At 61.3% G+C, this 10,468-nt stretch overlaps 3 protein-coding genes across 6 annotated transcripts in view; 2 read left to right on the forward strand and 1 right to left on the reverse strand.

Annotated features, from left to right (window-relative positions):
• Positions 1 to 3,072, forward strand: part of SMG5 (SMG5 nonsense mediated mRNA decay factor) — a 31,160-nt gene extending 28,088 nt beyond the window's left edge. Inside the window, exons 20-23 of one of the 3 annotated variants that reach the window (XR_008550427.1) lie at positions 645 to 719; positions 1,061 to 1,199; positions 1,313 to 2,888; positions 3,034 to 3,072. Coding sequence is in view for 2 of the 3 variants with exons in the window: in XM_037500971.2 (XP_037356868.1) it covers positions 645 to 719; positions 1,061 to 1,199; positions 1,313 to 1,396 (298 nt within the window). In the remaining variant the exon portion in view is untranslated. Of the gene's footprint in view, positions 1 to 644; positions 720 to 1,060; positions 1,200 to 1,312; positions 2,889 to 3,033 lie in introns of those variants that run through there. The other 2 variants (XM_037500971.2, XM_037500972.2) reach the window with 2 other exon arrangements.
• Positions 3,073 to 4,477: 1,405 nt separating this feature from the next.
• On the forward strand, positions 4,478 to 7,493 carry PAQR6 (progestin and adipoQ receptor family member 6). The gene is made up of 7 exons (XM_037500976.2): positions 4,478 to 4,940; positions 5,299 to 5,426; positions 5,552 to 5,757; positions 5,886 to 6,012; positions 6,390 to 6,486; positions 6,657 to 6,807; positions 7,112 to 7,493. The coding sequence occupies exons 1-7, from the start codon at positions 4,890 to 4,892 to the stop codon at positions 7,384 to 7,386; spliced, it is 1,035 nt and encodes a 344-aa protein (XP_037356873.1). The 5' UTR covers positions 4,478 to 4,889; the 3' UTR covers positions 7,387 to 7,493.
• A 620-nt stretch (positions 7,494 to 8,113) lies between these two features.
• Positions 8,114 to 10,400, reverse strand: BGLAP (bone gamma-carboxyglutamate protein). 2 transcript variants are annotated; one of them, XM_037500974.1, is made up of 4 exons: positions 9,025 to 10,400; positions 8,766 to 8,804; positions 8,522 to 8,591; positions 8,114 to 8,397 (listed from the first exon to the last, which is right to left on the reverse strand). In XM_037500974.1, the coding sequence occupies exons 1-4, from the start codon at positions 9,086 to 9,088 to the stop codon at positions 8,268 to 8,270; spliced, it is 303 nt and encodes a 100-aa protein (XP_037356871.1). In that variant the 5' UTR covers positions 9,089 to 10,400; the 3' UTR covers positions 8,114 to 8,267. The 2 variants fall into 2 exon arrangements, with proteins under 2 accessions (XP_037356871.1, XP_037356872.1); XM_037500975.1 differs by lacking the exon at positions 8,766 to 8,804.
• Between the last annotated feature and the right edge of the window lie 68 nt (positions 10,401 to 10,468).

The raw sequence follows: 10,468 nt of genomic DNA on the forward strand, positions 1-10,468 counted from the left end.
CTGCTGTCCATGGAGCCTCTGGGGCAGACATAAGATCGGTGTCACCAAAGCAAGGGGAGCAGACCCACCAACTCCAGTCTGGGCTGTGTGGCAGGAGTTCCTCCTGCATTGGGGTTGGGGCTGGCAGTCCAGTTACCAGGATGGTTTACCAGGGCAGGGCTGCCTGGGCCCTCCCATTGAAGCCATCCAGGCACAACTAGATGTAGCATGTAGATGCTCAGCCCCACACAGGCCCGCCCTTCCTGCTTTTGGGGCCGGAAGAGGACTAGGCAGTGGGTGTGGGAGGAGGGAGAGAGCTCCCCCACACCCTGCTAGCCGGCCCACCCCAGGACAGGCAGGAAGCTACACAAAGCCTGCTTGTTTGGACTTTGTCTCCAGAAGCCCTGACTTGAAAAGCATCTGTTGCTTCTCCCCTCCCTAGTCCTCCCCCGGGAGGAACCAAAGAACTGATGTTATCAGGAGGAAAACTGAGCTGAGCTCCCCAGCCAGGAAGCCACTTCAAAATGGCTCCAAGTAGATGAGCTGGGAGAAAATCCCCTACCTCGTCCCATAAAACCAGGCCTCCTGTGCCACAAAGGGCTGTTTCATATGAGGTGCCCTCCCTCTCCTCTGCCCCCAGCTCCACTCTGTCGTCTCCTTTGCAGGTACATTCGCTGCCAGAAAGAGGTGGGAAAGAGCTTTGAGCGCCATAAGCTGAAGAGGCAGGATGCAAATGCCTGGTAAGGTCCAGTTTTGCCCTCGCACCTCACACAGGTGCCTGCCGTGCTGCTCCATGCACGCCCTGGGGAGCAGGGCAGGCAGGCATTCACAGGCGGCAGGACCAGCTGGGCCTCTTGCAGGTTTCACCTTGGAGGAGTCACCCTTGCTCTGAGCTGCCTGGGCTCCATCTTCGCTCAGTGCATCTTTGTCCACCCAGGAACACATCTGCAGGCTGACTCTGGCTGCGCGTGGTTCTCTGTGGTGTCGTCCCCCTGCTCAGCTTCCCCTGTGCCCTGCAGACACTACTGTGCAGGCTGGACTAATGCTGACTCTTGCCCACTGCCCTCCTCCTCTCCACCAGGACTCTCTATAAGATTCTGGACAGCTGCAAACAGCTGACTCTGGCCCAGGGGGCGGGTGAGGAGGACCCAAGTGGCATGGTGACCATCGTCACAGGTCTCCAACTGGACAACCCGAGCGCACTGTCAGGCCCTATGCAGGTGGGTTAGGGGGTCAGGTGGGATGGGGAAAGGTGTGGGATTAGACTCCCTCCTCAGCCCGTATGTGTCTTGTCCCATAGATTCAGGTCAGGTCCTCTTTTCCCCCTCCACAGGCAGCTTTGCAAGCCGCTGCACACGCCAGTGTGGACATCAAGAATGTTCTGGACTTCTACAAGCAGTGGAAGGAGATTGGTTGAGACTGACCCCTAGGCCCTGCAGTGGGGCTGACTCCAGATCTCTCCTGCCCTCCCTGGCAGCCAGGACCACCACCTGTAGTCACCCCACCACATGCAGACTCACGCACGCACACAGGAAGGAAGCCCAGCTGTGCAGAGGCTGCAGGGAGGGCCCAGGAGCCGACTGGGAGGGCGGGGTCCCCCTGTTGCCAAGACGATGTGAGGAAAGTGAGGAAAGTGCTTGGAGCAGGAGAGCCTGAGGGCCCTTAGCCAGCCTTCCCACCTCAGCTCCCCTGCTGTCCCCAGGGGCGGGTAGTAGGCATGGTTGTCTGTGTTTCATTGGAATGGTTCCTGGACCACCAGGGGAAGGGACAGCAGAAAGGGTGCAGGGTGGGTGGGGCCGGGAGTTTGGGGCCTACAAGCCTTGGGGGAAAAGTGAGGTAATAGCAGGTGTCCAGGTGGTTCTCTGCACACCCTTCCCTTCCTCCAGGACCACCCATCCTCTTCTCATCTCCCTTTGCGGAGGTCGGGCAGCTCTGGAGTCCTGGGGACTAAGAGAAGAGGGACCTGGAGCGGCTTGGAGCTGCCTGCATGATAGTAGGGCCCGGGCTTGCATCCCCTCCTGCTCTTGCAGGGGCTGCACACCCACTTGCCCCTTCTGCTTTTTGTGCCCCTCTGTCGGCTTCCAGGGAAGGGAGCAGGCCCCCACCCATGGCTGCAGGCAGTCTGGCCTGATGCCAGTGAGGATTCCTTGCCCACCGGCCCCACAATCACCGTGCTTTGTGCTCTTGGCTGCTATGCGGGGAAAGTGGGATGCCAGTAAGAGGAAAGGGGGTGCTGTTTGAAGGTGCCACCCCCTTGCTCACTAGGGAGGCACCTGCGTATGTGTAGGTGGCAGAAAGGAGAGGCCCCTTGAAGCTGCCCAGACAGGAGCCCTCTGTCCTGATGAACTTGTCCACTTTTGCCCTCCCCAGGACTGAAGGCCTGGCAGGGCTGAGCATGGGGCTAGCTTTTGGAGTGCCAATGTGAATTGTGGGAGCAGAGATCATGAATAGTTCAGGGCACTGAATGGAGCCGCGAGAGCAGGTCCGCGTGTGGGAGGCTTTGGGCAGGACAGTCGGCCCCTCCCATCAGTGTGAAGTATAGCTCGGGTTGGGGGCGTCTCAGCTCTGCTGTCCCCTACCCCAGAGCTGGCCTAGCTTCCCAAGCTGTTCTCAGGGGAGAGCAGGCTCCCTGCCTCCTTCCTCTAAGACAGCAAGTCTGGGACAAACTGGGGCGAGTGGGTCATGACCCCCACTCCTAGTCCCTGGCAGAGATTTAATAAAGATTCCCCCCGCCAAAGCCCATGTCTCTCTCCTGGTGCCTTTTTGTACAGTTTTGTTGGGACATTGGCAGTTATTTGGGAAGGTTTCTTTGACGTGGACTCATGAAGGCAAGAAGCCCCAGAGAGAGTTGTGTGGTGGACGTTGTTACCTTTATTCCGCCTGCATGCTGAGAGGGTGCCTTCCAAAGGGTGAGCGGCGGACAAACTCGAAGGCAACAGTGCTGCCTGGGGGTTTGCTGTCTCCAGTTGGGTCCTCGGAACTGGAGAAACGTCCTCACGGACAGGATGAGCCTTGAAACTAGTCTCAGACCCCTAAATTCCTGTCGTCCTGCAGAGACTGGCACCATCAGTGTCCGGGGAGTAAACATGCCTGGTAAATCCCTGTGCTTGAACCAAAGGCACTTACCAAATGCCATTTACTAAAGGCATCTGTTCTGGACTCTGCCCAGCACCAGGCGCTAAGAGGCAGTGAGCACGGTGAGAGGTGGCTTCTGAAATCCAGTCTGGCGGGATTTGGATTTCTCTGTCCAGCCCAAGGCAAAACCGTCTCCTGGGAGAATCCGGCTCCTCTGAGGTTGGCTCTGAACACCCTGGCGGCATCCTGGCTTGGCCTGCCTGTTCTGGCCAGTCTGGGCTCAGTGGGGTTGGGTCAGGCTGGAGGGGCCGGCTGTGTGCAGGAGGCCGAGTGAGCTGCCTGCTAATGGGCTGGGCCACCCCGTTCTGCTCCCTGGAGGCTGGACAAGGCTGGGATTGTTCCTAGCTCCCCTTTGTCTCCCACTCCCCGCCCAGGCCTGGCCCGCCTGCCGCCACTCTCCTCTCCCTGCCATCGGCCTGGCTGGCAGGAACCTGGGACTCCGCCTGCTCCTGGAGCCCCAGGCCTGCTGACCCTCCAGCTTTGGAGCACCTGTCAAGCTCTGGGTAAGGAAGCCCACCTGGGTCCTTCACAACTCTTCTGGAGCCAGAGTCACCCCCTCATTTCCATGGCTACAGCACACCCTTCCGGAGACCTGTACCTCACTATTAAGGGAAAGTTCTCTGCTGGGGTGGGGCCTGGCATCTTCCCCCGCACCTCCCACTTCTCCCCTAGTAACCCAGGTCAGACCACTCCCATCTGCTCCTGGGGGGGCAGGGGATACCCTGGGAAGCCTCACCTGTCTTACAAGCTCAGCCTGGTATAGGGGCTGGGGCTAGGTCTGCCAGGGTCCCAGCACCCAGCAAAGACCCTCAAACTTGACTGAGCAAAGGCTTGGGGAACCGACAGCCTGCCGAGAACGTGCAACACAGATGGGCCAGCCTTGGGGGCAGGAAGAGGGGTGGGCCTAGGCTGTAGAATTGCTGGAAAGTTTTGGCCTGGGAAGGTGGGGGAGTGTTCTATTCCTGGGGCAGTTCCCCGCCTAGCAGGCCCAGCCCCTCCACTTGTGCCAAGGAATGTGCCTGGGAGAGGCAGCCCGAGACTGGCGGGCCAGCAGAGCCAAGGCCACCCGGAGTCAGCACACAGGTCTGGGGCTGAGGGGCGCAGGGCTCAGGAGGGACAGGGACCCACAGTGCTCCAGAGGCACATGTATAGTCATCAGAAAAAAAGCCTATTCGTTGCTCTGCTGGTGGCCTCCAGGAACTCCCCGTGAGCCCTGTGGGTTTTCCGTGCTCAAGCCCCGGCACTATGGGCCAAGGGGCTTCCTGGGGTGAAGGGAGTGCATGGGCTTTCTGCACTGACCTCCATGAGTCAGGATTCTTTTTTAAAAAGAAAAAAAAAAAAGTTATTTTTATTTTATGCATACAAGAGCCCCAGACCTGTACCGGCCAGAGGTGCGGGGGGTGAGAGGATTCACCAGAGACAGAGTGGGGAGCAGAACAGGCAGACTGACCGAAGTACCCTGCTGAGGGGAGCAGCGGGCAAGTCAGGAGAGATCTGCTGCGCCATGTGGGTTTCTCCCTGGCAGGTCGGGGGATTGAACTCGTGCTGCAGAGGCTGCGGCATCTTGCGCCACTAGGGAAGCCCCATGAGAGGGGATTCAGAGGTAGAGATTCAGGCTTAGGAGCCTGGATCCAAGGTTACTGAGGCAGCCTTCCAAGGGGGAGTCCAGGCTGAGGCAGACCAGTCCTGGGTGAGAAGAGGCCTGCAGACCGGCAGGTACCTGATTCCCCATCTTCCACTTTGTCTCTAGGTCTGCGTAGAGGTGCCGGGTCACCATGCTCAGTCTCAAGCTGCCCCAACTCCTTCGAGTCCACCAGGTCCCCCGGGTGAGGGCTCCACCCCACCAGCTCGCCCACAGACACCCCACTGTCCACCTAACCAACTGGGGCGCAGGTTCCTTGCTCAGCAGCTGGGGGAGTCCCTCATGTAGGCTAACCTCTCCCGCCCACGCCAGTGAGACGCCCTCTGATCCCGTATGGAGCAGACGTGTGATCTGCTCCCTAGAACTCTGACTGCCCCTCCATCCGGTGTCCTTCCCAAGGGTGCCCTGTGCCCCTTATTCTAGCTCTTAGAACCTGTAGTAAGAGGGGGTTCAGATGGTGTTTGGTCTGGTTTGGGGGCCACTGAGGCAAGGCTGGGGCACAGTGACTCCCCTCCTCTCTCTCCGGCCCACCACCACCCCAGGTATTCTGGGAAGACGGTATCATGTCTGGCTACCGCCGCCCTACCAGCTCCGCCCTGGACTGTATCCTCAGCTCCTTCCAGATGACCAACGAGACGGTCAACATCTGGACTCACTTCCTGCCCACCTGGTGAGGGAGGCCAGGGCCATGAGCTCAAAGGGGGTTCTCAGGCGGGCAGGAATCTTCCCAGCCGGCAGGCTGCTGCGGGAGTGGCGAGGCTCCGCCGGCCGGGCCTGAGCACATGCCCGCCGCAGGTACTTCCTGTGGCGTCTCCTGGCGCTCGCGGGGGGCCCGGGCTTTCGGGCGGAGCCCTACCACTGGCCGCTGCTCATCTTCTTGCTGCCGGCCTGCCTCTACCCCTTCGCATCGTGCTGCGCGCACACCTTCAGCTCCATGTCGCCCCGCGCCCGGCACATCTGCTACTTCCTGGACTACGGCGCGCTCAGCCTCTACAGCCTGGGTGAGCGCAGCTGGCAGGGGCCGGGAACCGGCGCATTTCTCCTCGGGCAGGGCCGGGTGGGGCAAGAGGGGGTTCCCCCTGGAGCCCACCCTTCCCGTCTCAGCTCCCGCCCCCCAACCTCCCCACAGGAAGCGCCTTCCCCTATGCCGCCTACTCCATGCCGGCCTCCTGGCTGCACAGCCGTCTGCACCAGCTTTTTGTGCCCACCGCTGCACTCAATTCCTTCCTGTGCACCAGCCTCTCCTGCTACTCCCGGTGGGTTCTTGACCAGAGGTGGAGGGACAAGACAGGACACCCCGGGGTGGCTGAGAGACCAGAGCTGGTGTGTCTGCACCTCACTACCCTCCAACGCCATTAGTAACAAAGGGGCCATTTATTGAGAACTTTTTTTCTACCTGATTCAGTGCTCAACACATACCTGAGTTAATCTCCTTTATGCGCACAGCCACCTAAGAGGCAGGTGTCTTGTCCCATTTTACAGAAGTGGACCTTTGCAGAGGGCTCGTGCGTCTAAGGGCTTTATCTTAGCCGCTCAGCCACACTGACATGCCAGCTTGCCCTGAAGTCCCCTGCCCTCCGCTGACCCCACCCAGCAGGAGCATGGTGACCAGCCTTTCCCTCCCCTGTCCCAGGTTCCCGGAGCTAGAAAGCCCTGGGCTCAGTAAGTTCCTCCGCACTGCGGCCTTCGCCTATCCCTTCCTGTTCGACAACCTCCCGCTCTTCTATCGGGTAAGGGTACCTGGGGCCCCTGCCCAGGGCCTGCTTCCTTGTCCTGGCTCCTCAGTGCCCGCTTCCGGGCCTGCCCCTTCTACCCACCCCTCCACTTCCTTACCACATCCCAGGTACATTGTGTCCTCTCCCTGAGCCCCTCCCCACCAGCCCTGCGTTTCCTTTATCAGCTGGGACTGTGCTGGGACAGGACCCACAACTGTGGGCAGGAGGCGCTGAGCACCAGTCACGGCTACCACCTCTTCTGTGCGATGCTCACTGGCTTTCTCTTTGCATCCCACCTGCCTGAGCGACTGGCACCGGGACGCTTTGACTACATTGGTGAGAGGATGCCTGGCCCCACCCGGCTGGGCCAGGAAGGGGCAAGGGGAGAAGCTTCCCAGCACAGAGCAAGAGCCCTGGTCACATGGCTCTTGGGTATCAGTCAGAGGCTCCTCAAGTCTAGGTCCATCGCCCAGCCCCACACCCTCGTACGTGTGTGTTAGCGCACGTACTCCTCTGTGGGCCAGGTTTTCTTGTTCCCAATTTGGGGGGGTGGTGGCAGGCCCAGAGGAGGGGGTCATTTGCTGTGGGTCACAGGGTGAGTTGAGGCAGCTCTGATCTGACTGGTCCACCATCCCCACAGGCCACAGCCACCAGCTGTTCCACATCTGTGCAGTGCTTGGCACCCACTTTCAGCTGGAGGCAGTGCTGGTGGATATGGGCTCTCGCCGAGCCTGGCTGGCCACACAGGAACCCACCCTGGGCCTGGCGGGCACAGTGGCCACGCTGGGCTTGGCGGTGGCCGGGAACCTGCTCATCATTGCTGCCTTCACAGCCTTCTTATTTTGGGCCCCCAGAACCTGTTCCCTGCTGCAGGGGGACCTGCTGGAAGGGGGCACAAAGGCCAAGCAACAGTGAGGCCCCATCTCAGAGGCTGCCCTGGACAGAGGCAGAGGCCTGGGCCTGGTGCTGGGGAGGAGTCCCGGCCCGGGGCCCGGGGAAGGTAGGGGCACATCTGAGCCTGGAGCCAGAGTCCCTGAAGAGTGCAGAGGAGATGAGAGGGGGCAGGAGTGGGGGGTATGGGGCAGAGCGGGGGAGGTTCAGTGAGGTCTCGTGATGGGGGTGGGAAGTGCCGAGGGTCTGAGGAGGTGCGAGTGTCCAGGCTGGAGCTGCCCCCGTCAGAAGCTAGGACGGGGAGGTATGGAGCCCTCTCTGGGTCCCATTTCTGGTGCTCCTACTCAGAGAAATCTCAGCCCAGGAAGAACTAACACGACTAACCTCGCTGGCCCTGAATGCTGTTAACCAGGCCAGGTGGCCCTCTGGGGCCCCAGCCCCAAACCAGGCAGCGCCCTCTGCCAGCCTCTCCCTACCCTCAGAGATGTCTGCCGTGGTCGCAGCCGTGCACTCAGGGCGTCCAGGCCTGGGCTCTGGGCAGTCGTGGGTGGCGTGGTGTGTTGAAGTGGGGGAGGGCTGCTGGGCTAGAGGGAGACCCTGCGTTAGACTGTAGGAAGTCGCCTTTAATGCTTTCTGGAATGAGGTGCAAATAAATAAATCAGCAGTAGACTTTGGGAAGCACTTTCTGGGACTGAAAAAGATAAAAGCCGCTCACCACCCCCATCTTCCCAACACCCTGTGGGTGGAGAAAGAATCACAGCCCCACCAAGTCCTCTTCTGGGGTTTATTCTGGAGCAGCTGGGATGCTAGGGACCCCACGCTTGCGGGGCAGGGAGGGCAGGGCCGGGGACGGAAAGTGGTCAGGTCCTGGAGAAGCACTGGCAGGGGCCCGGGGCCTGCAGGCTCTAGGCTGTGCCGTAGAAGCGCCGATAGGCATCCTGGAAGCCGATGTGGTCCGCCAGCTCGTCACAGTTGGGGTTCATCTCGCAGACCTCTCTCTTGGGCTCCAGGGGATCTGGGGCGGGGGCTGGGGCTCTGAGCCCAACACAGTGGCATCAGCCTTCACCCAAAATGCCCACTTCTCCTCCCGCCACACCCGGGGCTCCAGATTCCCCCAGCAAGTTGAGGGGCGGGCAGGGCTCTGAGCACGTCCTCTCACCCCAGCCCATTGTCCACGTAGCGCCGCAGTCTCTTGACCACCTCGCTGCCCTCCTGCTTGGACACGAAGGCTGTGGGGCAGAGGGGCAGGGGTCAGGTGGTCCCAAGTTTGGGAGGACAAGGCAGAGAGCAGGCCAGCTTCCCGAGAGCTGACGAGGGGGAGGGGACCGAGGGGCAGGCTGGGCAGGCTGGGGAGTGGCACCGCTGGGGGATGTGGCACCCAGCCCCAGCACACCACCGCCTACCTGTGCCTTTGCCGGACTCGGCGCTGCGGGGCTTTGCCTCTGTGAAGGAGAGGAGCCCGGGTCACCCCTGCCCAGCCCTAGAACCCTGCTTCTCCCTCCCTGCCTCTCTGGAGCTCCCCTCCGCTCCCTCCCTTCCCTTCACAAGGACAGGGCCGGGGGAAGAGGACTGAGCCTGCGGGACAGTGGTCAGACTGGCAGCAGGACTGGGACAGCAGGTCGCTCTGTGAGAAGGGACGCCAGGGCAGGGCTGGGCACTCACCTGCCGGGCCAGCAAGGCAGAGGGCAGCCAGGGCCAGCAGAGCTAGGACTGCCGTGGGCCTCATGGTTTGCCTGTCAGTGGCTGCTGGGCTGCTGCTTGGGACTCCGCTGAGCTCCTTCTCCAGCTCCAGCACGGTTTATACTCTCACAGCTGCGCCCGAGGAGGGAGGGGCATCTGACCATGGGTGGACCATGGGGGAATCTGCCAGGGCTATTTGGGGGTCATCCGCTCAAGCTCTGTAAGCCAAACCCCAAAGGATGTCGTGGTTGGGGCTGTGGCTGCCTGGGCAGTCCCAGGGAATGAGGGAGGAGGGTGAGCTGCAATCAGACTGCCAGGCCTGGGACATAGGCCCCAGGAGGCTCCCCTCTCCCCCAGGCCCTCCTCGCTCTCCCTTGGAGACCCAGCCCAGCTTCAGTTTGCAATGGATGAGCCGGGACAGGTCAGAGGGGGGCAGAGAGCGGATGTGGCCCAGAGGTCTAAAATAGATTCGAGTGGAGCTGAGTCCCACTCTTGTGTGGACTCTGATTTCTACTCTCCCCACTGGGCAGAAGCCAAACCCCAGGGAGGGATTGCCTGGCCAGGCCCCAGTTCACCCGGAGGGGCTGTGCCCCAGGCAGACACTAAGGCAGGCCTGGTGTGGGGCAGCTCTATGGCAGAGGCCTGTGAGGCAGGACAGAACAGGTTGGGGCACACAAGGACAAAAGCCAAAGAAACATCAGGCAGGGTGTGAGGCCTGCCCTTCACACCGGGCAGATCAGGTGGGCATGGCGGTGGGGCCCCTTCCTGTGCCCCTCCAAGGCAATGGCAAGTCCCTTGGTGCCCCTGCTCCTCTGATTCTGCTCCTGCCCTTGCAGGCTCCTTAGGGTCAGCAAGTGTTAGCAACTCAGCCACTTGTCCTCCCAGGGGCAGGACACCCAGCCCGATACCCCTCCTGCGCCCTAGAGTCGCTTTGCCTCAGTCTCACCCTGATGCCCTGAGCCGTCCCAGACAGACCCAATCAAGCCTCTCTCCTGTTTGTGTGAGCCCCCCAACCCGTACCACCCCCTTTACCCTCTGGTGAAGAGGAAGCACCTGAACTGCCTTTGGCTGAACCCCCGATGCCCTGCTGGCCCTGGCAGCGAAGAGTGAGGACTCGGCGCCGAGATCCCAGAGGCCCACCTGCTAGGAGGGAGCGCCAGCATCGCTGTGGAGGCTTCCTCACAATTCACATAAATGGCAAAGAGAAGGGTGGGCCTGGTGGGACAGAGCGATACCCCCTGGCAGCTGATCCTGGCCTCTGGGAACCCAGGGGTCCCGGTCTCTGTGACAGGGTTCTGGGCCTCCTGCCCATGGTGGTCAGATGCAGCCCCACTGCCCCGCCTTGCCGGGAGGCTGTGGAGGTCAGCTCCAAGACCCACAGCAGCCAGAGGCAGACCATGGGAGGGGTCTTGGCCCAGGAGAGGCC

The sequence above is a fragment of the Talpa occidentalis genome, unplaced genomic scaffold (genome assembly GCF_014898055.3).
Source record: "Talpa occidentalis isolate TD23 unplaced genomic scaffold, MPIMG_talOcc4v2.1 talOcc4.9, whole genome shotgun sequence".
In the NCBI taxonomy this organism is placed as follows: domain Eukaryota; kingdom Metazoa; phylum Chordata; class Mammalia; order Eulipotyphla; family Talpidae; genus Talpa; species Talpa occidentalis.